This window comes from Panthera leo, chromosome B4 (assembly GCF_018350215.1).
Source record: "Panthera leo isolate Ple1 chromosome B4, P.leo_Ple1_pat1.1, whole genome shotgun sequence".
Classification (NCBI taxonomy): domain Eukaryota; kingdom Metazoa; phylum Chordata; class Mammalia; order Carnivora; family Felidae; genus Panthera; species Panthera leo.
The window spans coordinates 124,550,803-124,576,691 of record NC_056685.1 but is presented as its reverse complement, the minus strand read 5'-3'; the positions used below and the strand labels follow the sequence as shown (position 1 = coordinate 124,576,691).

Genomic DNA, 25,889 nt, shown 5'->3' with positions numbered 1-25,889 from the left:
TGTACAGTGCCAGCCAGATGGAGAAGTCAACAGGCGTTCCAGGAGAGGAAGCAGCCACACCCCACGCTTGCTGCCAGGGGGTGCTTTCTGGCCCGACGTACCTCATCTTATCACTCTCTCTTTTACATCCCATCTGGACCTCTCACTGCCAAGGAAACAAAGGCTAGTAGGCATTCAAACAAAGGCATTTTTTTTGAGAGAGAGAGAGAGAGAGAGCAGGGGAGGGGCAGAGAGAGTTGGAGAGAGAGAATCTTAAGCAAGCTTCATGGCCAGCATAGAGCCCGACCTGGGGCTTGATCTCACAACCATGAGATCATTCATGACCTGAGCTGACATCGAGAATTGGATGCTTAACTGACTGAGCCACCCAGGTGCCCCAAAACAAAGCCTTTTTTTATCATCTGGCCCTACCTGCTTTGTAAACCCATCGACAGCCACTCTTCTTCGTGAGCACTATGTTCTGCGCATTCCATTTGGGCTTCTCACCTTGGTTCACACAGGTGCCTCTGTGTGACATCCTTCCTCCCTCTCCTCCGTCCCCCACCCTGCACCTTCACACTCCACCTTCAAGCACCATCGAATGTCACCTCCTCGGCAAGTTTTCTCCTGTCTTCCTGGGAAGAAATAATTCCTCCACCATCTACACCTTAGGCACACTCTTTACCACATTGTATCATTACATCTCGTTTCTCTCTCTCCCCCTGTGCCCCCACTAACACACAAATTCCGCAAGGTCAAGGTTTTATTGGACTTTAGGTTCCCAGAGCTTAGCCAAACACGTGATACGCTCTTGATAAACTTGAGCTATTATTTCTCTGATGGTTGCTAAGCAAACACTCACTGAGTCACGAAGTTAGTATAAGCAATGTTTGCTGGGGAAGGAGTCAATCTACCAGCTCATGGATTGTTGACAGCAGTTTTGTGCAGGGAAATCAAGCACCATTTCCTGACCTTCTCTCTCCTTAGCTTCCTGAGCACTTGCTTTTGAAATGTACAGCCAATCAGAAAAAAAGAAATGGAATAAATTACACCTTGGGAGTCCCACGTGCCCATGACGCACACAGTCCTGATATCTGACCTCCTCTTGACATCCAGTGAGCTCCCACCAGATGTTAGAAATCATGGCCTAGGTTTCCCTGCACAATAAACTGGAAGCAATTTCCACCCATGGGCACAGAAATTCTTACCCTCCACAGCTTGCCAGGGACATAGATGAGATCGATTCAGACTCTCCAGTTAGAAGCAGGGAGCTGGCCCCCAGGTCACATACAACATGGTGCTGAGAAGTGCTTCACCAACGTCACTGGGAATGAACAACACCTAACAAAAGAACACCTATGGCAGCAAAAGCAGAATAAGGGCACCTAAAACCAGCAACCTTTTTTTTCTCTCTCATTCACCACATCACCAGGGGTGGGCAGCTGGGGCCATCCCATAATGTGGCCACGCTCCTGAAAAATTGAAATGGGCATTGTCAGCACAGAGTCCAATGCGGGGCTCGAACTCATGGACTATGAGATCATGACCTGAGCCAAAGTCTGGCATTTAACCGACTGAGCCCACCCAGGTACCCCTCATTTTTTTTTTTAATTTTTTTTAAACATTTATTTATTTTTGAGACAGAGAGAGACAGAGCATGAACGGGGGAGGGGCAGAGAGAGAGGGAGACACAGAATCCGAAACAGGCTCCAGGCTCTGAGCTGTCAGCACAGAGCCCAACGTGGGGCTCGAACTCACGGACTGCAAGATCATGACCTGAGCCGAAGTCAGATGCTTAACCGACCAAGCCACCCAGGCACCCCACCCAGCATTTTTTTAACGTTTATTCATTTTTGAGAGACAGAGCATGAGTAGGGGAGGGGCAGAGAGAGAGACATAGAATCCGAAGCAGGGTCCAGGCTCTGAGCTGTCCACACAGAGGCCAACACAGGGCTTGAACCCACGGACTCTGAGATCACGACCTGAGCTGAAGTCAGACATGTAACCGGCTGAACCACCCAGGTGCCCCAGGACTTCTCATTTTTACCACTTTCAAGTCCCTCACAAGGAATATCAGTTCTTACCTCTTCTCTGGCTCTAAGAGTAGGAAGATCTCTCCCATTTATAGAAATAAATTCTACTTTTTGATTCTCTCCCCACTGCTCCTTCTAGCTCTTCTCACTTCCCCACTTCATGGCCTGCTTCCTATCTTTCCACAGTCTCCCTGCCTACTTGTCATGAGTATTTGTTGAGGATCTTCTGGGTCCACCGACCTCTGGAGTTGGAAGGTGGTGAGACATGTAACACCTGTCGCGGTCCTAGTCTACGGGTCATGATACTGTCAGGTGTTGCTACATGCCACTGAACTCAGCCCAAGTGGTACACTGAGTGACAGGGGTGGTTTTCGTTTGTGTAGCATTTCTTCCCCTTCTTCTCATCACAAGCACCTGACTCTCCTTTGGGTAACCCTTTGTTTCCTATTTCATGGGGTCCTGATGGGATTATGAGCCAGGAGAACTCATCAAGCACAAGGATTGGATGACAGGTGGACTGTGGTCCAAGCTGGACCAATCCAGCTCTCTCCCGGGACTCTGCTCGTGAGCTGAGTGACACCAGGGTAGAAAGCAGTTGGAGCCGTCACCCCGATGGCAATGCCCAAAGCAGCCTGTTCATGGAATCTCCAAAGCTTCCACGGTTATTGTTTTCCTAAGGCCCGCTGTTAACTAAAACAGTTAAAGCAATTCACGAGGACCCAAGTTTGAAGTAAAGATGATTTTGATAGAAGGGAATACTTTTAGCTTACAAAATTTTTTTATTTAATTTTAATTACTTTGAATCGCTTCTCGGCCTTTTGGCTAAGATCGAGTGTAATTTTAATTACTTTGCCATTATTTATCTATTCATAGGACAAACTCCTCCCTTGATTCTGTAGAACCATGCCATTTTCTTTCAACATATCCCATTTTTCTTAGGTTAACCTGACTTGGTAACTGTAACCACAGGAATGTAACTGACATAGTGACTAATAAATATATTAATTAATAAATGCTCCTTCAGAAATTAACTTAGAAGTGCAAACTAAAAATGCAGTTCTTCCAAAGGTAGCAAAGTTAGATCAAAGTTAGAATATGCATTCAAATGCAGCTTGATTTCTGAAGGTGGTAATTTCCCAAATGGGATAGTCCCATGGCTGATAAAACCCAAATTGGAATCTCTGAGAATGTTCTTTGAAAGCATTCGGGGGCACCTGGTCATGATCTCTAGTTCAGGTCATGATATCACGGTTTGTGAGTTCGAGCCCCACCCCGGGTTTTGCACTGGCAGCACAGAGCCTGCTTCAGATTCTGTCTCTCCCTCTCTCTGCCCCTCCTCTGCTCTCTCTCACTCTCTCTCTCAAAGTAAATAAATAAACTAAAAAAAAAGTGTTCGGCTTCTATTCCAGTTGTTCCTATATATGCATGGCAAAAAAAAAAAATGCCTAAAAGATCTTATGAGTTTTGTTTGATTATGTTTCTCATTCGGAAAACATGTAGTTAAAATAAAGCTTAGTCTTCATGCCTGGGGCGCCCATCGTTTCTGATACTTGTCACAAGCTGGGAGATGTTCAGGTTGGAGGGACAGGTCCATTCTTCCAAGCTAAAGAATTGAATGGACCATAATCTCAAGTCCCCTCCCCCACACCATTTGTAATATTTCCCAAGGGATAAAATAGACTCTAACTTATATTACTTTAATTAGTGTTGTTGGCAAGTCTTAATCTGACAGGCCAAGATTCATCCTACAGAAAAACAGTTCACTGCTGGAGGTGACAAGCTGCTAATGTTGAAAAGCCCTAAAGAAGCTCCTTGGCAGGTTTGCTGACTTGTAATTGTTTCTAGAAGACTGTCCGAAACCTCCACCATGGCTTTGGATAGCATTTTTTCAAAACTGCAGTCTTATCTTTGGGCAAGAAAAAAATGGTCAAGACAGTTCACCAGGACTCAATTTCAAGGTAAAGATGATTTTGACAGAAGTTAAAGACTTCTGGCTTAAAAGGGAAGGGGCTGTTTAATTTGAACAGCTTTGCCGTGATTCATCTATTTATCTATGAACATCAGGTGTTTGTTCCAAGACTCTATGCATAGACCTGTAAGTACTGTGTTTAGCTCACTTCTTTCTGACACTCTCCCATTACAAATGTTTCCTTATTCTTATGATAAATGCCACCTATTATCTTCCATACTTGCCACTAGTTGCCAAGGAAACTTCCTTGCCTTGTGTGTATAGAATTTTATCACCTTTATAAAAAAAAAAAAAAATCAGGACGCCTGGGTGGCTTGGTCGGTTAAGCGTCCGACTTCAGCTCGGGTCATGATCTCACAGTCCGTGGGTTCGAGCCCCGCGTCGGGCTCTGTGCTGACAGCTCAGAGCCTGGAGCCTGTTTCGGATTCTGTGTCTCCCTCTCTCTCTGCCCCTCCCCTGTTCATGCTCTGTCTCTCTCTGTCTCAAAAGTAAATAAACGTTAAAAAAATAAATAAATAAATAAAAAATCTTTGTAGGCAATTGTTTATTTCTTATTCTTATCAGGCAGTGGGAAGGAAAACACAGTTTCTAATCCCAATGAAGAAAAGTTTCAGCCGAACATGGGAATGGTATTTCTTAAAACATGTTTTGCCACATGAGCTAAGACAGTGGTTTCTGAATGCTAGTTCATGGACTAGCTTACCTCCAGAATAGTAGAAGAGCTTCTTTTAAAAACACAGACCCAGGGAATGAATGAATCAATTGTTTTAACAGAACACGTGTCCATTTGAAAGACTGAAGTGTAACCAAACGGACTAGGTACAAAAGTGTCCAAGAGGCAAGGGCTTGGAAAAGCATGGTACAGAACAGTAGATGCGGAAATGATCAAATCTGTGAAAAAAAGATATAAACATGCCCATGATGATACTATGTACAAAAGTATTTGGAAGACAATACGGAAAAATATGTTGACGGTGGGGTTATTCTAGGAAGCGCAAAATGGAGGAGAAGGGGTTTACCTTCCACTTTTACCCTTTGGCACTTTTCTGAATTATTTTAACTGATAGCATGGAACAGCCTTTACAACTGAAATTAATTAATCAACAGTGACAGTACATTAAAAGCTTTCCAGGGCATTCTGATCATCAACAATTTCAGGGACCATCGCACCAAGCAAATGAGATAAAAGTCTATTAGTTTAATTTCTCAATTAAAGGAACCGGGTTTCCTTCAAGATGCAGGTTCTTCCAATTATCCTGTGAGTGCCAGACCTCCAAGCAACGCTGACACCTGCTAGCATTTAGCTGCAGAGAAAGTAAAAAAAGAGAATAAATAATGCGGGGGAATAAATAGCCCACATTGAAATTGAAGTGGGAACATTATAGCTCAGGAAGAAATAAGTCTTACAACTACTTTTACAAAGGTGGCCAACTGAGAAGCTAAATTCCTACCCACTATCTTATATGTCTGATGCACAGAATACTTTGTCTCATTTAGTGAAAAGATCCATGAGGCAAGCTAAAATTTTTATTGCTTTGGTTCCTTCCTGAAAAGTTGGGTGGTCAGTGGCCAACATATGGAGTGCTATTGTTAAGAATTGTAATCATTTTGGGGTGTCTGGGTGGCTCAGTCAGTTAAGCGTCCGACTTCGGCTCAGGTCATGATCTCACAGTTTGTGAGTTTGAGCCCCGCGTCAGGCCCTGTGCTGGCAGCTCAGAGCCTGGAGCCTGTTTCGGATTCTGTGTCTCCCTCTCTCGCTCTGCCCCTCCCCCACTCATGCTCTGTCTCTCTCCATCTCTCAAAAATGAACGAATGTTAAAAAAAAATTTTTTTTAAAGAATTGTAATCATTTTGATATAGGTAGGCTGAGTCAGCCCCAGATGTAATGTTCTTTAGCATTCTTCAATAGTAATATCCCACTGCCACGAGCCAAAGAGCAAGAATCTTCTACTCTTTAGGTGACAGCTTTCTAGCTTTTATACACTTTTGCTCTTTTTCATCTTCCTCCATCCACGCCAGACCCTTGGCCCAATGCCCGCCCTGCCATTAGCCCTTTAGAGATCAAAGCAACTTAACAGACACATAAAACAAATCTCAAGACAGAAATTCCTGCAGGTAGGAATTTAGGAAGACACAGATAGATGGCTTTCAGCCAGGTCAACATTCAGATCCCTAGCACCCATATCTGAAATGTGGATTCAATAAGTTGGGTACTGGACCCAGGAATTTGAATTTTAGCCAGTCCCCCACATGATTTTGCTGTTCCTTATGTGAAAAACAATGGAGAGAACACAGTTTTGAACTGAGAATTAAAAGTACTTAGATTTTATAGGCTGAAGTCTGGTGCTACCTTGGTTATTTGGGGCAAGTCACATTGTCTTAATCGGCCTTCAGTTTCTCCCTATTGAATGAAGGATTACATTATAATCATCTCTGAGGTCTTTTCTACCTCTAAATTTTTGTGGTACTATAAATTAACACGGGGATCAGGCCTTTATGGAAACTCTCCATGTTGCTTCCTACTTATCCAGCTGTTTCTGTCATTATTTAATGAAAGGACATTATTTTTTTAAGTTTTAAAGGCTCACATGTTTATTTATAATTACTTTTTACAATACTTCAACAGAGCAGCCCTTTGCTAGTTCTAATTCTTAGCCATTAAGTCCTACAAAAAATAAAACCAAGCTTTTACAGCAACTGAATCAATACAGAACTAAAACCTTTATAGCTATTTAAAGGGAGTTAGTGACCAAGGTGCTTATGTTCAACACAATGTCCTGTCCATCAAAGGGGCACATGCTTATACTAAAGGTCTGACTCATTTACTCATGCAACAAATGTATATATTCCCCACCCTCCCTCCACCCACCTGTAAAACAAAAACACAGAGCTATTTACAATTGAGAAGAAATATTCTCTGTCAACCAACCCCATGCAAGAACATTCTTTATGGGCTTTCCTGGAAACCGAAGCATCAAGGTCCTTTGCTTTGGGTGTCTCTAAGTGTTATTTTCTGGGCCAGACCAGGCAAGACCACAGCATTGCCCCAAAGGGCTGATCGGTAATTCTCAGTGGGCCTCTCAGTCATGGAAGTCTCCCTGAACTGGTACCTCTCTTCCGGCCTGGTCTCTTCTGGTCACTTGGATACATTCCAGTTATCAGCTTCTCCAACCAGGTTGCTCTAATCATCTAATCATGCTTTGGCAGATGGAAGTTGCTTCCTCGACTTCCACCCTCACCCTTGTCCTTACTAGGAGAAGCTCAGTTTTGTTCAAGGCAACTGAAAATATGCAAGTTCTCAGTTTACTCTGGAGCCAGGATGGTCATATGACACAGTTCTGTCCAATGAGGTACAGGCAAAAGTCCCCAGGGAACACATCCCTTCCTCAGTAAAAAGGCAAATGCCCCTGCCCCTTTGTTCTTCACTGCCCACCACCTACCCATTCCTTTTCTGGTTTAGAATTTGGAGGTGAGGCCCGATGATGCAGCAATCATGTTACAACCCAAGATGAGATGTAGGAGGATAAAGGCTTATATGGAAGGAGAATGGAATGATGGAAAACACTGGGACCCTGATGGTGTTACTGAGCCACCACACCAGTCCTGCACTGACCCCCCCACACACGAGACAAATAAACATCTGTGTTTAAGCTACCGAATGAAGTTTTCTATTATTTTTTTAATGTTTATTTATTTTTGAGAGAGAGAGAGAAAAACAGAGGCGGGGGGCATGACCTGGGGAGGGGCAGAGAGAGAGGGAGACACAGAATCCGAAGCAGGCTCCAGGCTCTGAGCTGTCAGCACAGAGCCCGATGCGGGGCTCGAACTCACGAACCGTGAGATCATGACCTGAGCCGAAGTCAGACGCTTAACGGACTGAGCCCCCTAGAGACTGGCTCTTCCTCCACCAGGTCATACTTCTATCATAAAATGATTTGGCTTGTCCCTGAAAAATTAAATCAATAAAAATGTCAATGTCAGAGATGTCATTGACAGCTTCTTGTCTTGCACATGTGCCGAAAATAAACACCCTTGAGAGCAGAAAGGAAGGGATGTTGTATAGATTTGTTTAAGGTAGCCCTTGGACATTCCAGAGCATTCTAACATCAAAGATTCTGTACCGTGTCTCTGTATATATCCTTGGAGGCAAACCAAGCATCTCTGTAATGAGTATCTATTGACTCAGTCAGTTAAGCCCCTGGAGTTTTCTATTATCTGTAGAGCTAAAATGCACAGGTTAGCAGGCCAATGTGGTCCCCTGTGTCATGCCATCTGGTCACCCATTTCTCTAAAATCTCTCTTTTCTTTTTTCCCAAAGTCTCTTTGTTCCCAAAGACTCCTCACATTTTCACATTTTGAACTTGGGAGGCCAACTCTCCCCTAATCCAAGAAGTTTGTCTTGCCTCTTTCTGTCATTAGTATTTTCAAGATGTAGGGGTGCCTGGGTGGCTCAGTCAGTTAAGCACCCGACTCTTGGTTTCGGCTCAGGTCATGATCTCACAGCTTTTGAGTTCCAGTCCCATTACAAGCTCTGTGCTGACAGCACGGAGCCTGCTTGGGATTCTTTGTCTCATTCTCTCTCTGCCCCACCCCTGCTCTCTCTCTCTCTCAAAAATAAATAAACACTTGAAATATAAAGATATATATATTTATATATATATATAAATATATATAAATATATATAAATATATATATAAATATATATATATATATAAATATATATATAAAGATATATATATATATATATCAAGATATAAATGTGCCTAAATATGAGATGCCTCCTTACAGATTTCTTTATTATAAAGCAAATTATAATTTAATTCACAGTGCATTAAAAGTATTGGTAGATAAACTCACTACTGTCACTCTTTTAGCAGTCATTAATTCATCCATTTACTCATTCATGTGGCAAATGCTTGTTGCATATGTATTATCTGCCGGATGATATACTAAGTGCTGAAGAATATTCAAAGAGAAGAAAATCCACCTTCTCCCCTAGAGGTGGGGAATAAAAGATATACAAGCCTGAAACAGCTATGTAACAATGCAAAGACAGCAGGTGACCAAGCGGTAGAAAAGAGGTTTGCCAAAAATTTATCATCATTTAGAGAGGATAGAAATTGGCTTGACCAATATTCTAGACAATGTTTTTTCTAAATAGAATGTTTTCTTCTGCAAATCAATGTTTCCTGACATTTTTTCCCCAAGGAAAACTTGTCTATTTTGGAAGAAGGGGGGTTATTTATAAAAAAAAAAAAAAGAGAGAGAGAGAGAGAGAGAGTGAGAAAGTATTTGTAGAAGAAAGAAAATGTTTCCAAGTCCAACCCTCAGTTCTAAATAGCTCCTTTTAATTTTTCCCAAGAGACCCATTAAGTCCTCAAATAAATATGAAACCGATTCCAAATCATTCCTGTGAACTAGAATTCCACAACGGTGATGCAGATGATTTCCTTAAGTACCCTGTTTGTGTACTGACAAGGAACCCGCTCCAAGGAGACTATAATCAGCCCGCGTGAAGAGACTGGTGCTCCCTTCACCAGGTCCCCGGCAATGGGGGTGCAATGCCTCCTCAAACCTGATGTGGGAGAAAACCTTTTGAATCAAGTTACGAAGAGATCATGTATGTGAAGCCATGTTAAAGGCAGAGAAATTCATGTGGAGATACATTGTGCAATCATTGTCCAAAAAGTATAGACATAGAACTCAATGACATTTTTCACACTGTGGGTCACTCCACACTCACGTATTGCCTTCAGTGTGTCTTTGCAAACCAAACCTAGAAATCATAGGTTTAGAGGACTGGAGCTGGGAAGTAATCAGGTATCAAAGAGCTATACTTGACAAAAGGTCACTGTCCTTGAGTAGTGGAAAGCGTATTGTGTACTGTCAAATAAACGAACAACCATGGATTTTTAAAACCCTGTTAGCTTTCTCAGACGTATTATATCATTAACCAGCCACACTTCTATCATAAAATGATTTGGCTTGTCCCTGAAAAATTAAATCAATAAAAATGTCAATGTCAGAGGTGTCATTGACAGCTTCTTGTCTTGCACGTGTCCAAAAATAAGCACGCTTGAGAGCAGAAAGGAAGGGATGTTGTATAGATTTGCTTAAGGTAGCCCTTGGACATTCCAGAGCATTCTAACATCAAAGATTCTGTACCGTGTCTCTGTATATATCCTTGGAGGCAAACCAAGCATCTCTGTAATGAGTATCTATTGTGTTTTCTACTGGCCTCTCCAGCCTTGCAAGAACTCCTCCCTCTTCTAAACTTCTTAACTCCTCCACTCCTCAGGTGGCTTTGCCGGTGGCTCCCAATTAGAATATCAGGGATAGACACATGACCCTTAAAAACATCTAAGATTATTATGTCCTCTTGATTAATTGGCCTCTTTATCATGACGAAATTACCTTTATCCTTCTTGATGCCTGGTAATATAATCTTTGCTCAGAAATCTAGTTAGTAGGCTGTTCATAACAATAAACTTATATGGAGGGTTGCACATCAGAGCTTCTTTGACTTAACGATTTCAGGATTTTGATGGAGAGTAATGTTAAGGAACAAATTCTAGATTTTTTTGCCTTCTCTAGCCTAAAACTATGATCAATATCCAACAGCGTTTTTATGAAAAATGACCAGAGATATTTTCACTGGCTCCCTTTTGCCCTCATTGAGAAATATAAGGCTTAAAATTTTCAGATGATCATGATTTCCAGGGACTGCCCATACATGCTTATTAAACACTTAGAAAACTTTTTATCTGGATCTTGGCTACATTCCAGCAGTAAATTAAGTTCTGCCTCCTGAAATGCCAAAAAAAATCCCTTTCCCTTTCCCTTTTTTTTTAAAGTGCAATAAAATACACATAACATACAATTTACCATCTTCACCATTATTAAGTGTACAGTTCAATAGTGTTAAATATATTCACAGTGCTGTCCGACCCATGTTCAAAACATCATCTTGCAAAACTCTATACCCATTAAATGATTCCCCACTTCCCCCTCCTGGCCCCTAGCAACTACCATTCTACTTTCTGTCTTTATGAAGTTATGTGCCCTTTACTTTTTAAACCACATTTTACCTCATCAGTATCAGAGTACTAAATTTTTTGCAAAAAAAAAAAAAAAAAGACAATTTGGAAATGTACGCAAGTCGAAAATTAGATTCTTCCCCTTCCCAATCCTATAGGCCAGAGGTAACAACTATTTTTTAAATTTTTTTAACGTTTATATATTTTTGAGAGAGACAGACGGAGTGCGAGTGGGGGAGGGGCAAAGAGAGAGGGAGACACAGAATCCGAAGCAGGCTCCAGGCTCCGAGCTGTCAGCACAGAGCCCAACGCGGGGCTCGAACTCACGGACCGCGAGATCATGACCTGAGCCGAAGTCAGACGCTCAACCGACTGAGCCACCCAGGCTCCCCATCATTGGTAGTGTGGAGTCCGATATGGGGCTTAAACTCACAAACCGAAGGTCATGACCTGAAATGAAATAAGAAGTCAGATACTTAACCAACTGAGTCACCCAGGCACCCCATATTCATCCTTTAAAAAAAAACTGTAGGATACCACTGCATGGAATATCAATTTAACCAGATTCCTATTAGTAGGCTTTCAGGTTGGGTGTTCTCAGTCTTTTGCAATCATCAACAATTTTATAATGAATAATTCTCTGCGTAAGTGATTTTGCACATATATGAGTACATCTGTAGAAAGAATCCTTAGAAGTAGGATGACTGAATCAAAGGCTATGTGGATTTGTAATTTTGAAATTGCCAGATTAGCCTCCAGAATTATTATCAGCTATTTTAAATGTTGTATGCGCCCCTTTAGTAAGGTTTCTACTTTCTCTGATTTAATACTGAGAAGGGAAGTAAATGGTAAAGTCCCAATTGGAAACTCCATGTTTATATGCACTTGCTGATCCCTATGAGGAAGTGGACTGGGGACACGGCAATCACCTGTGGTTGGGAGAGGTGGGGGAGGGGAGGGGTGGGGGTGGTTGGAGTCCCTGAATTAGGATCTGTGAACAGCACAAAGTGAGCATGGAACCACAGTGAGTAAAGATCAGCTGGAGGACCGTGAAATTTAGAGGCGTGGTGATCAGGGGATCCCTCAGGAGGGGCTCCCACACCCCTTCCTAAAAACCACAGCTTCATCTGCACAGAACTATTAATAGTTGTCACCTCAGGGCACCTCGATGGCTCAGTTGGTTAAGCTTCCAACTTGGGCTCAGGTCGTGATATCACGGCTGGTAGGTTCGAGCCTGCCTCGGGCTCTGTGCTGACAGCTCAGAGACTGGAGTCTGCTTTGGATTCTGTGTCTCCATCTCTCTCTGTCCTCCCCCACTCCCACTCTGTCTCCCTCTGTCTCAAAAATAAATAAACATTAAAAAAAAAAAAACAAACAATGAGGAGCCTGCTTGGGATTCTCTCTCTGCCCCTATCCTGCTCTCTCTCTCAAAATAAACACGTAAACTTAAAAAAAATTAAAAATGAAGAGCTTTATGTATTGATATGAGATGATTTCCAAGTTTTCTTGCTAAATGTAGAAAAGTGAGATGCTGAACAGAATCAATAACACACTACTATCCTAATACAATATGCTATATTATTATAGCATAACACATTGTTATATGAAAAGAGAATGGATGAAAACAAATGGATAGAACAACGTCTGCATTTGAGTCAGCAGCATTATACCAATGATGCTAATGTCACATTCCTTGCTGTTAACTGCATGCTGTGCTTTTATAAGGTGTTATCGTCAGGGAAGCTGAGTGAAGTGTACCCAGGAACTCTCTGTACCATTTTTGCAACTTCTTGTGATTCATAAACGAGTTCAAAATATCATGTTGTTTTTCAAAAGGCATGGACATACGTAAGCATGCATATATGTGTTTGCGTGAGAATGCATAAAATATCTGGAAGGAGGGGTCAAGCAAAAACGCTAGGTTGGTTGACGCTAGGAAGGGTAATTAAGTGGCTAGGGAGCTAGGGGAAGATACTTCTTTGTTTACCCTTTTGTTCTTTATGAGTTAAAAAATCTTGTTTAAAAGAATAAAAGTTGTATTCTTTTGATTTTGAGCAGTAAAGGGACATGATGAAAATGAAGGAAGAAAAACAGAAATCACAAATGAACGTTAGGTTACCCTGGATTTCTCAGAATGTGATCACCAGCAGTGAGAATAATGTTCCCCTTTAGACTTCAGAAAAGAAACACCTATTTTCTCTAGTGTTTGCTTTGCTTTCCTTAAAATTGATTTGCTGAAATGAACATTTTTACTACAATTTAGCATAAAGAAGGAGTACCTAGAATCAGAATAAATGTTAGAGAAATTTGCAGTCAATCATCAGGAACATCTAAAAATAAATTTTCTTCCTTTCCAAGAATACTGATTTTTTTACATTTTTCTTTAAATTTTGTCACATTAGTGCATTGAGGATTGTTTTGAAATTGTTTTCTAGCTTTTTAAACAAAGTAAATTCACATTCATTTCCTTTATTATACAGACGAACATGTTTCAAAAGCAAGGAATCTGTATTACTCAGCAGCAGGAGACACTCTTGAAATGAGCAGAGTAATCTCAAGAATTTAGTGGGAATTTAGTGGCTCAGTCAGTTAAACATCTGACTTTGACTCAGGTCATGATCTCACAGTTCATGAGTTCAAGTCCTGTGTCAGGCTCTTTGCTGACCACTCAGAGCCTGGAGCCCGCTTCTGATTCTGTGTCTCCCTCTCTCTCTGCCCCTCTCCTGTTCACACTGTGCCTCTCTCTGTCTCTCAAAAATAAATAAACATTAAAAATAATAATAAAAATAAAAAAAGAATTTAGGGGGGAGGTATTCTTCATATGTAAGCATTTTGGAAATTAAAAACTGTCACAGAGGCTGATTTTTCCTTTTTCTGGCTGAACCTTAAAAAATCAACTTTTCTTTCATGCCTTAACTATCTTTAATAACTTATTTAAAGTAAATAATCCTGGAATAATTCCCACAACTGAGTCTATAAGGTAAGGCCAATTCGTCTGAACAATTGAAAGCAGCATATACTGATGGCTATTCTCTAAAGAAAATGAGTATTTTCTACCTGCTGGTAGTAGAGAATATTTCTTAATAAGTAAGAAATGGGGGTTCAAGAACCCAGATGTGGTACAGCACAGCAGATGTGAAAGCTGATGTTTGCCTTTTCAGATTTTAAAGATCACGCCCCATTGACAACCTGTGTGTAAATCATTGGGCACTCACATGAGTTTCTTGTGAAATTAATGCTTGCTCATTAATCACCAAGCACTTCAGCCCACCCCCAAGGAAGGATTTCTTCAGTTTACACTAAGTCCAAGCAGTACCATTAAGAAACAAGTTATCGCTCAGGTTGAGTTTGACCTGTGTGTTAAGCACTTTGCCTAGTGCTTCATAGGAGTTACCCCTGTTTGTTTGCTTGTTTATTTATTTATTTATTTATTTATATTTTTTATGAGAGAGAGGGAAAGAGCACACGAGTGGGGAAGAGGGGCAGAGGGAGAGAGAGAGAATCTTTTTTTTTTTTTTTAATTTTTTTTAACGTTTATTTATTTTTGAGACAGAGAGAGACAGAGCATGAACAGGGGAGGGTCAGAGAGAGAGAGAGGGAGACACAGAATCTGAAACAGGCTCCAGGCTCTGAGCTGTCAGCACAGAGCCCGACGTGGGGCTTGAACTCACGGACTGCGAGATCATGACCTGAGCCGAAGTTGGCCACTTAACCGACTGAGCCACCCAGGCGTCCCTGGAGAGAGAGAGAATCTTAAGCGGGCTCCATGCTCAGCGCAAAGCCTGACCCAGGGCCCCCTCCCATGACCCTGGGATCGTGACCTGAGCCAAAATCAAGAGTTGGACGCTCAACCAACTGAGCCACCCAGGTGCCCCTGTAGTAACTTTTGAAATGAGGAAGTGTGACAACTCCAACTTTGTTCTTCTTTTTAAAGATTGCCTCGGTGGGGCCCCTGCGTGGCTCAGTCGGTTAAGCATCCAACTTCCACTCGGGTCATGATCTCGTGGTTCAAGAGTTCAAGCCCTGCGTCGGGCTCTGTGCTGACAGCTCAGAGCCTGGAGCCTGCTTTGGATTCTGCAACTCCCTCCCTCTCTCTCTCTGCCCACCCCCGCTCACATTCTGTCTCTGTCTCTCTCTCTCTCTGTCAAAAATAAATAAACATTAAAAAAATTTTTTTAAAGATTGCTTTGGCTATTTGGGATCCCTTGAGAGTCCATATGAATCTTAGGATGGATTTTTCTGCTTCTGCAAAAAAAGTCATGGGTTCGGATTGCACTGAATCTGTAGACTTGAGGTAATATTGACATCTTTACAATATTAAGTCTTCTGATCCATAAACACACGATATCTTTCCATTTATTTGTGACTTCCTTAATTTCTTTCAGGAACGTTTTATAGTTGTCTCCAAGTCTTTCACCTCCTTGGTTAAGTGTACATCTAAGGATTTTATTCTTTTTGGTGCTATTGTAAACGGAATCATTTTCTTAAGTTCTTTTTCAAATTGTTCATTGTTAGTGCAAAGAAACACAACTCATTTCTGTGTGTTGACTTTACATCCTGCAACTTTGTCGAATTTGTTTATTAATTCTAACAGGGTTTCTTGGTGGACTCTAGGGTTTTCTACATCTAAGACCATGTTATGTGAAAACAGATAATTTTCTTTCATTTCAGTTGGTACTATTTTTATTCTTGCTTTATAAATCAGAAGCTGAGTAAATCAGATAGGAACGCATTCAGCTGAAAGTAACAAAATTTCGTGGGGCTTGACAAATGAATTGTTTCTTTTTCTCACTGGATAAGAAGTCTGAGTTCACAGCGGAAGCAGAAGCTCCACAACACAATTAACTACCGAGCTCTTTCCGTTTCCACTGCTTCCTTCTCACCGTGTTGCCCTTCCTTCTCAAGCCATAAGATAGTTGCTACATCTCCCATATTATGTCAGCACACAGGCAGGGAGAATGAGGAAGAGTTTCTCCTTTCAAGGATTTGTCTCGTCTTTGGGATGGATTCTCCCCCCACCACACCCATCAGCCGATTAGCCTACACATCTCTCTCACCGTGACAAGCCTACCTTTGGACTAATTCCCGGCCAAAAGGGCAGAGATTTCGATGACTATTTTTGACCAGTCAGAATTCATGCCCTGCGGCTGGAATAAGAGATAGGGCCACCTGAGGTGAGGTGAGGTAGTGACAGTACCTGAACAGATCCATGTTCTGTTAGCAGGAAGGAAGGAAGAGATGGCTGTTGACAGCCAATGGAATTAGTGGAACTGAGGCACAGCAGGGCCAGCAGCCAAAAGGCCAAACTGAGTTAGTGTTTGAGTAGGCATTGTTCTTTTAGGATACGGATGGAAATAAGAATGTAAAGAGCAGAGGTAGGGGCACCAGAATTTCCTGAAGGGCTTTTTCTGAGCTACAGTTCTGCCCATACATCCTGCTGTGACCTCCAAGGACACGTGACCCACGGCCAAGGCCAACCTGCATTGGAATCCGTGTGTTTGTGAGACACTGTTCCCAATGGCTTCGTTGAATTAGGGGGAAAGGTTAAGAACCACAGTGATAAGGAATATCCAGACTGTACATACATTCAGTTTTATGCCTTTTAATGGATTTTGAGGGACTTGCTTTTGTTTTTTCACTTCATGTTCCAATGATATTGCCTTTACAGAATTCTGAGTCCTTGTTGAATTAAGTGAGAAGGGGATTTGTTCCTACTGAGGCCAAGGTACTGAGAAAGATACTTTAAAAAAGCAAATGTCTGAGCATTAACCACTTTAAGTTACTTTGTGGGAAAAGACAAAGAATAAGACAATAAATCTGATTTTGTACTTCAGATGAAGTTGTGATTTAGTCCATGAAATTCAATTCCATAAATATTTACTATGGGCTGCATCTGAGACACTATACTGTGTACAGAAATGAGTAGTTCTACAAAAAAAATTTCAGGGAAGTCTGAAAACCCCTAAAATTTTTGCAAAACTTCAAGATACTTTCTTAAATGAGTCATATATTTATAAACAGATCTTTTAAACCTTCAGTAGATTCTCAAGCATATCCATGTGTGTTCATGACACAAAACAATGACTCACTGATCAGAGTGGCCCATGCCCACGGGTAGGGGGTGGCCACAGTGGTTTTTAGGCAGCAACACAATGCATCTCAAGGTGGTGGCATTATTTTGCTTCCAGGAGGAACTTCATCAGGGGTGAAGGGAGATTCCAGCCAATGGACAGGAAAGAGAAGATGGTTCAGCCCTCACCCCCTTCCCCTTGGGGAAAGATTGGCAAGAGTTATGGTCACCCAAGTCACGAGTTAGCTCTGCCAGTCAAAACAGACACACAGGGTGGGTGAAAAAGGAAGGCTAGCTAGAGCTGGTGGCTCCTGGGGTAGCAGGGCCAATAAATACCCATCCTGGGAAGAACTAAAATTCCAATTCCTACTTGCCACGCAAATGGGGGCATTATATGTGCTTGGTGAGCACTGGCTTAAAATCTGAGCCTATAGGTTGTAAATGTGGCCGAGTGTACCCTTGGCATTCATGTCTTTGGGAGTCGGTTAGCTTGCAGCATGGGGAGATAGGTACACAGAAAATCAAATTACTATATTACAAATAATGGCTCTTTCTCCCTGATGAAAGGAGAGAAGAGATCATAAGCATGCAGAGAAATTTGAGGCAGAAGGCACAGGTCTTGGTGAACTTAGCTTTGTGAGTCAAGTGAGGACTTCTTGCAGGCACTGAACGAAGCCGATTTAGGAAACTATTCAATAACCAGAGGCAGCTCTGAAGGACAGAGAGGAGCAGCAGGAGAGTACTGTAGTTAAGGCAGCAGAGTACTACTCTCACCGGCAGGTACTCTGGAGCAAGACCGCCTAGGTTCCAGTCCTGACTCTGCCACCTACTGGCAGTTTGACCTTAGGCAAGTTATTTAAGGGCTCTGAACGTCTCTGTTCCTCGCTTGTAAAATGAGGGTATAATAGGATTTAGCTCACAGAATTGTTGTGATAGTTAAATGGGTTAATCATTGAAAAGAGCTGAGAAACGTGTCCAAAAGTTGAAAACCATCATTGAGTCAGGGAGGACAGCCACCAGAAGGTCAAGGAGGTGAGCAGGTTTGGAGATCTGGGGAATTAATTGATGGGTCATATGGCTCAAGGGAGACGGGGGAGGAAATAGAGTAAAGCCATGAGGGGGGAGACAGGCTTGAAGGATAGGGAGGGGCAAAGAGGGGAAGATAAAAGGAGTATAAGGAAGAGGTGGGCTGATATGTTGCTGGGGTAAGAAAGAAATTTCAGAATTTTAATTTCTAGAGATGAAATGGCAGGTCCCAAGGTGTGATGGGGGCTGTGGGGACAAGTAGAGGTGGCCAAAAGGGTTGGAGAGAAAATTCTCTCCAGAATTTCTGGGGGTCCAGACTCTGGGAGTACGGGGACGGTAGGTGGCTGATGTAAGGGATGGTGAAGGTCCCAGAGATAGTAAAGGCAGGAAACAAAAAGTCAGAGGCCAAGGTTCTGTGGTCCAGCTTGTGTTCCCCCACCACCCCTCCCCCCCACACACGCCCTCTGTCCTTCCCTCAGTTCTCAGACCCCTGGGCACCATGTGTTGTGTGTTCCCAGGGTGGGACTTTGGAGTCAGGCTCCGTCACTCCTGACTCCGCCTGCCATTTCCTTGCTGCTAACGTTAAATTCTTCACATCCCTATTTTCTCACTTGAGAAATGGGACTCAGAATATATGCCTCACAGAATAATGAAAGGAATTAAATGAAATGCTGTGTGGGAAGCACTTAGCACCTACTTCGTACTGAGAAAGCAGCCTGTGGCATCCGGGCACTGATCTCTCGGCCAGACCACATGGTTCTCCTATAGAACACAATCTCACAGCACGCTGACCTAGACAAGGTCACTTGAAGACCATGATAAAGACAAAACAAGGTTTCTGTGCAGCCCACAAAGTACCCAACATCCCCCTCTCTCTGCTAAAGCGAGCGACCACAACTCCTTTACCAGTTACAGCTTTTCCCCAACTCTAGTCTGCCCTCCCTAGAGGTTAGATTTCTTGAGATGCTCAATCTTGGAATTGCTCTGGCTTTCTGATGGTACCCAGTCTAGAGTGAGTCTTTGCTTCATCAGACCCTCCCCCAAATTACCCAACCAATGCACCAATCCTGTAAGTTTTTTCTAACACTTCTTCTTACTGAGATGCTGCACGGTTCCCCGTGGTATGTGATCTCCGTGGCTGCAGTGAGTAATAAACCCAGGCTGCTCAACCACAGGGTGTGTTCCTGGGGTCTGAACAAGTTCCTTTGGCTGGAGGACACTGACAGTGCTCAGTTAATGATGGTTATTACTTGGGAAGTTAGAGTCTTTTTCTCTGTTGATGTTGGAACACATTCACAAAATATAAACATTGTATTTTTCATTGGTGTTAAGTTGGAAAATCTAAGATAATCCTAGCTCTGTGGTTCTGAAAGCCTGTAATTTTATTTATGTATTTTAAGTTTATTTATGTTGAGAGGGAGCGAGAACACGGGCAGAGAAGGGACAGAGAGACAGAGGGAAAAAGAGAATCCCAAGAGGCTCTGTGCCAACAGCGAGGGGCCAACCCGGGGCTCAGTCTCTCAAACCGTGAGATCATGACCTGAGCCAAAATCAAGAGTCGGACTCCTAACAAACTGAGCCACCCAGGTACCCCTGAAAGTCTATGATTTTAAATTTGGCACTCCCCAAATGAATGGGACTGATTAACTTATCCTATATTATTTCATTTACAAGTATAAAAAGAACAAACATCTCCTTGATATGCTCATGCACAGCACTGTTTTTATATTTTTCTGTAATAAAAATAAGTTTCAGAAGAATGGCCAAAGCCATGTGTTCTCCATTAAACTCATGACATTGTGGATTCGTTTCGCGAAAAGAAGTTTTGGTGGTATTTTTAATCTCTTCTGGGATCAGCGAGTGCTAGCTAACAAGGAATCTCGAAGTATTACAGAATATCTTTCTCTTTATCTAGAATTCCTGCACAGCCAGGGCCAAGTTATTATTTGGCCCATAATCACTCAGCCTTTGTTAGTTCAGAGTGTCCCAGATTTGAAACGATACAAAGTTTTACCCTTGTTTATTGTAAAGGCCCATTCTTGATCCAAGTACAGTGAGGCCCCATAGGAGTGTAGGGACACATTGTCCCTTGGAGCAATGAGGGAACCAGTGACCTTGGCATTATGAAGGGACATCAGAAATGACTGTTGGCTATCACTCCCACTTTATTTCTCCTCTCATCACATCCACCAGAAGATGGTTATGGTTCCTTTTAATTATAAAATTCCGGCAGCCTAATATTATAGTTTAAGAGCCTTCCTCTAACTGGCTGCCATTTTATTTTTCTTCACCCCACAGTAGGAAATATATTCAGCCTACATTTTCATGAGCACCTACTATTTGCAAGGCACAGTTTTAGGCACTGTGGGGACTACAAAGATGAAAAAGACGGGTCTTCAGTCCAAAAGAGTCAAAGAGTGGGTGGCAGGGTTGGGTGATCCGAGGTACAAATGAACACATTCCCACAGAACGTGAAAAATGCTTCTGTGAACTTCTTTAAGGAGGTCCCTGGTTAGAAGTTACTTGAGGGAGAGAAGCCGCCCTTTAAGAGTTGCCAGATCCTTTTAAAAATGGAAAGAGCATATCATCTTGGTGCAGAGTTTCTCTGTTCTGGGAAGAAATGCGTGGGCGGCTTCTCTTGGTGGTGTAAAAGGGAGGAAGGTTGGTTGGTACCTATTGTCCTGGGGGAGGTTGTAACAGGACCCTGCTGTTGGAGGATCAAAAATATCAAAAGCTGTTAAAGAATGCTTTTTTAAAGAAGGTAAAATCGCGACTCTCATCTAAATGTAAAATGGACGCTGGTTAAAAACTTTTATTTAACTCATTAATTAATTAGGGAGCCAGAAGAGGCTGCAGTCAGCTCGAAACAATTCAAAGTGCCACACTTGCAAAGATCGGATGTAAGTACTAAAACGAATTTACAAAGAAATGCAAAACTGGCTTCTCCTGGTGAAGAGAGGGGGACGCTTGTCTTTACAACAGACGATTTACACACATTGCTAGCAGTTGTTGACCCATTACAGTTATAAAATCCCTCAAAGACAATGAAAGGCACAGAGCTCGCACAGAATCAGATAATCCAGAAAAAAAACCAGCTAGATAGCATTTTGTTTTTTCATTAAAGACACTCAGGAATCTTTTGCTTCATTTTAAAGTCTTTGACCATTTTTCCTACAAACCTCTCCGGACACAGATTGTTCTAATCACATTCAGCTGAGAGAGAAAGGCAGCAGAGGGGCTTGGAGGAATCCTCCAGAAGGACGGGGAGGCCCGGGCTCAACACCAGGGTCCCGGGGCGGGGCTCATCCCAGCATGTGGCTAAGGCAGTTCCATGGCTCCGGAGCCCCTGCCAAGGTGCACCTGTTGCAGGCGCCGTGACAGAGTATGTGAGGGTAAATCCAGGACTAGGAATGTTGGCGGCCATGATAGAGACCTATGCCTGTATTTGGGCCAACAAGGGCGTGCTACAGAAGAGGACAAGGATCCAGGGACTGTACCAGGTGAGTCGTCGGTGGATGCATTGGTAGTACTGAAAAGTGGACCCGTACCTAATAGACTTCTTCTAGTTCTTTCATTTAGAAGTAATCCCTTGTGGTCTGAATATTTCAGCGGGGGCAGAATTCTGAGACGCCTCGATGTTTAAACAGCAAATAGAGAACTGAGGTTGGCCATTTCTTAGATACAAGTTTCAGGAGAGTCACGGTTATAGATGCCGGATGGTAAACAGCTGAGAGGTAGATGGGAGACTAAAACGTGATGGTAATGAGTATAGGTACTGTAGGTATAGGAAGTATAGGAAGGTTTTAATAATCAGCAGATGCCATTTTCTATTAGCGAGATTGAGATTGGTTATTGTACACTTAATTTTAAAAAACTAGCTAGAGCATGGATTCATAAAAAAACCATAAACGCCTCAGACATTATTTGGATTTAAAATTTAAAACATATACCGGGGCACCTGGGTGGCTCAGTCAGTTAAGCATCCAACTCTTGATCTCAGCTCAAGTCTTGATCTCAGGGTTGTGAGTTCAAGCCCCTCCTTGGGCTCCATGCTGGGTGGAGCCTACTTAAAAATAAAATAAAATTTGAAACATATAATTTTATATGCAATCACCAGTCAATTGATACACTACAGCCAAAATTTTACTTGAGTGTAGGTCTGTGATTAGAGTTCCGTATCATGTTTCTTGAATAAACCACACTTGTAAACCATTTTGCAGGTGGGATCCTTCTGGAGCTTTACTATTTCCCCCAATGTTTTACAACACAGCCATGCTCATATCTTGCTTTGTAGCTATTCTTTTTAGCAATTCCCTTTTAACCAAGTCTTTCCAAAACATCCACAAAGCATCCAAAAGAGGTTTCAGAGAAACAATTCTCTGTTCACATTTACATGACCTTGGTTTAATATAATTAATATGTAATCACAACAGGCACAACTGGAATAAACAGGTCTTGGACCAATTGGAACTCAGAAGGTGAGAACAGAAGTGCCCAGATATTTAGCATACCATGGACGCGTTGTGGGTGTCTGTCTGTATGTTTTAAGAGAGAATGAAGCATGGACTCCAGGGGCACGTGAGTGGCTCAGCCGGTTGAGTGTCTGACTCTCGATCTCAGCTCAGGTCATGATCCAACATTTCGCAGGTTTGATCCCCACATCGGGCTCTGCGCTGACAGTGCAGAGCCTGCTTGGGATTCTTCCTCTCCCTCTCTCTCTATGCCTCTCCCCCACTTGCATGTGTACCCATGCACACCCTCTCTCTCTCTTTCAAGAATAAATAAATAAACTTAAAAAAGAAAAGAACAGACATTCATCAGATGGATGGGTTAAGTAGACAATAGTTAACAAAGTTTCTGTGAGATATGACATTGATTATATACTGACTAGATCCAAGCATCCAAGTGTTACTTTAGCCTCCTCTCATTTACTCTTCTCGGCAAACAATGAAATGAATGCCACTATTATCTTTATTTTAGAAAAGAGAACATTGAAACACAATGAGGTTAAGTCATTTGTCCCAGGACTCACCAAGTGGCAGTAACAGAATTTAAACACAGAATGTCTTATTTCAAAGCTGGTGTTTTTGACGGCTTCTTTACAATATTCACTTTTAAGAATTTTTGTAGTGGGGGCGCCTGGGTGGCTCAGTCAGTTAAGCGTCCGACTTCGGCTCAGGTCATGATCTCATGGTCTGTGAGTTCAAGCCCTGTGTCGGGCTCTGTGCTGACGGCTCAGAGCCTGGAACCTGTTTCAGATTCTGTGTCTCCCTCTCTCTCTGACCCTCCCCCGTTCATGCTCTGTCTCTCTCTGTCTCAAAAATAAATGTTAAAAAAAATTTTTTTTTTAAATAAAAAAAAAGAATTTTTGGAGTGAACCAGAGGAGAAACGAGAGGGTAACCTCGGGGCTGTAATAGATATCAATTGTTTTCCTCTTTGAGAATAGCATCCTGATTTTCCTTTGGGGTAACACCTCCTTTTTGCACTCACATTCATGAATGTCAGGTGGGATTCGCTTTCTCACTCTAGCTCCACGAGTGAACATGTGACCCAGAAATGTCTAACGAGAGTGCTTTGTCCTGTTAACCACAGTGATTGGTTGAGGGATGGGCACGGGACTCAAGTCAGGCTAATGAGAGTCAAGCCTAGAAATGTTCCGTGTAATATTGGAAGAGTATTTTTCTTTTCTTTCTTTTTTTTTAATGTTTATTTATTTTTGAGAGGGGGAGGGGCAAAGAGAGAGGGAGACACAGAATACAAAGCAGGCTCCAGATTCCGAGCGTTACCACAGAACCCCACACGGGGCTCAAACTCCTGAGTCGTGAGATCATGACTTGAGCCGAAGCTGGACACTTAACCGACTGAGCCACCCAGGTGCCCCTGGAAGAATATTTTTCCAGCCCTTAATCCTCTACCCCCGGGATCACTAAAGAAGGACTGTGGAAGCAGCAGGCACCACTGCTGTTGGCAAAATCCTGTCTGAACATGAAGTCAAAGGAAGCAGGACCTAGAGGTGGAAGAAAGGGAGCAGTAACTAATCAGTCTTTGAGTTTCTGGATTCAGCCACACCTGCATGCTACCAGATCAGTTCCTAAGGATGTTCAAAACCCAGTTTCCCATCCTCAAGGAGCTAGCTGGTGGTTGACTCAGATTTCATGGATGTGTTAAACCTCCATCAACAAAACATGTTAAAACTGTACCTCCTTGCTCAAGTGCATATTGTCTGTCTTTATCTCCCTCACTTTTTTCCTTATGCTTCTCATCATTCCTCCCTTATATTTCTGACCCACTACAACCGGCTAATTAGAATTGTTTTTCCCTGTTTGTAAAATATATATCTTGTGTAAGCCCATGGGAAGACATGCATATATAAAAGTGTAAACATTTTAGCAGTGGAACCTCTTTTCAAGTGAAATCTTATCTGTAATTGCAGGATATAAAATTATAGCTATTTTTAAAAATGTTTTATTTTAGTTTTGAGAGAGAGAGAGAAAGCACAAGCAGGGGAGGGGCAGAGAGAGACGGGGACAGAGGATCTGAAACGGGCTCTGCGCTGACAGCAGTGAGCCTGATGTGGGGCTCAAACTCGCGAACTGCAAGATCACGACCTGAGCTGAAATCAGATGCTCAACCAACTGAGTCACCCAGGCGCCCCTAAAATTGTAGCTATTAAGGTTGAAGGTGGCACGGGGGCCCGAGGAGCACTGACTGCCAACCCCTGCTGTGATAACACTTTTATCTGATGAGTCCTATGTTTGTAGTGGAAGATGGCAGGTCTGGACAAAGTACAGGGTAGACTTTTGACAAACCTAACAGTTTTTGAAAACTTGATCAAATCTTGTCATATGCTAGGAGGACCCATCAAAATGACAATCTGCACACTCTGTCAGTATCATCATTTCTTAAAAAAACAAACAAAAAACCCACAGAAAACTCATTACATTAAATGAAAAAAGAAAATGTAGAAAGATACTGTCTAATATCCTCTCTTTCCCTTGCTCTCTGCTTTAAAAATTATGTGCATTATAAAATAGAAGGTAGATATGGAAACAACACTGTAATTTAACTGGGCAACAGTTTCAAAAAGAAAATAGAGAAGGGAATAACTTTGGAGAGCTCAGGTCTATACTTTAAGCCCCTGTGGCTATAGTAACAGCAGTAACTCAAAGCCAAAAATGAGTAGCTGTGATATTTAAGGGCAGACAGCTAAGCAGTAAATTAGCAAAATCACCACCATCATCATCATCATCATCACCACCACCATCTCCATCATCACCATTACTATCACCATGATCATCCCCATCACACTATCTTTACCATCATCATCACCACCACCATCATCACCATCACCGTTACTGTCACCACTATTATTACCACTATCACCACCATCACCATTATCATCACCATTGTCACCACCGTCATCATTGCCACCATCACCATCATCACCATCATCACAACCATCACCACCATCACCATCATAATCATTATCACCATCATTGTCATCACTGTTACTGTCACCACTATTATTACCACTATCACCACTGTCACCATTATCACCATCACCACTATCATCACCACCATCACCACCATCTCCATCATCACCATTATCATCATCACCACCACCACCATCACCATCACCATCACACTATCATTACCATCATAATCACCACCACCATCATCACCATCATCACCATTACCATTACCATCACCACCATCACCATCATAATCATTACCACCATCATTGTCATCACCGTTACTGTCACCACTATTATTA

At 42.3% G+C, this 25,889-nt stretch overlaps 1 protein-coding gene across 1 annotated transcript in view; it reads right to left on the bottom strand.

Annotated features, from left to right (window-relative positions):
* Positions 1-25,564, bottom strand: part of CB4H12orf75 (chromosome B4 C12orf75 homolog) — a 76,515-nt gene extending 50,951 nt beyond the window's left edge. The window contains exon 1 of the mRNA XM_042948340.1: positions 25,433-25,564. Within this exon, the coding sequence (XP_042804274.1) occupies positions 25,433-25,564 (132 nt within the window). The remainder of the gene's footprint in view (positions 1-25,432) is intronic.
* Between the last annotated feature and the right edge of the window lie 325 nt (positions 25,565-25,889).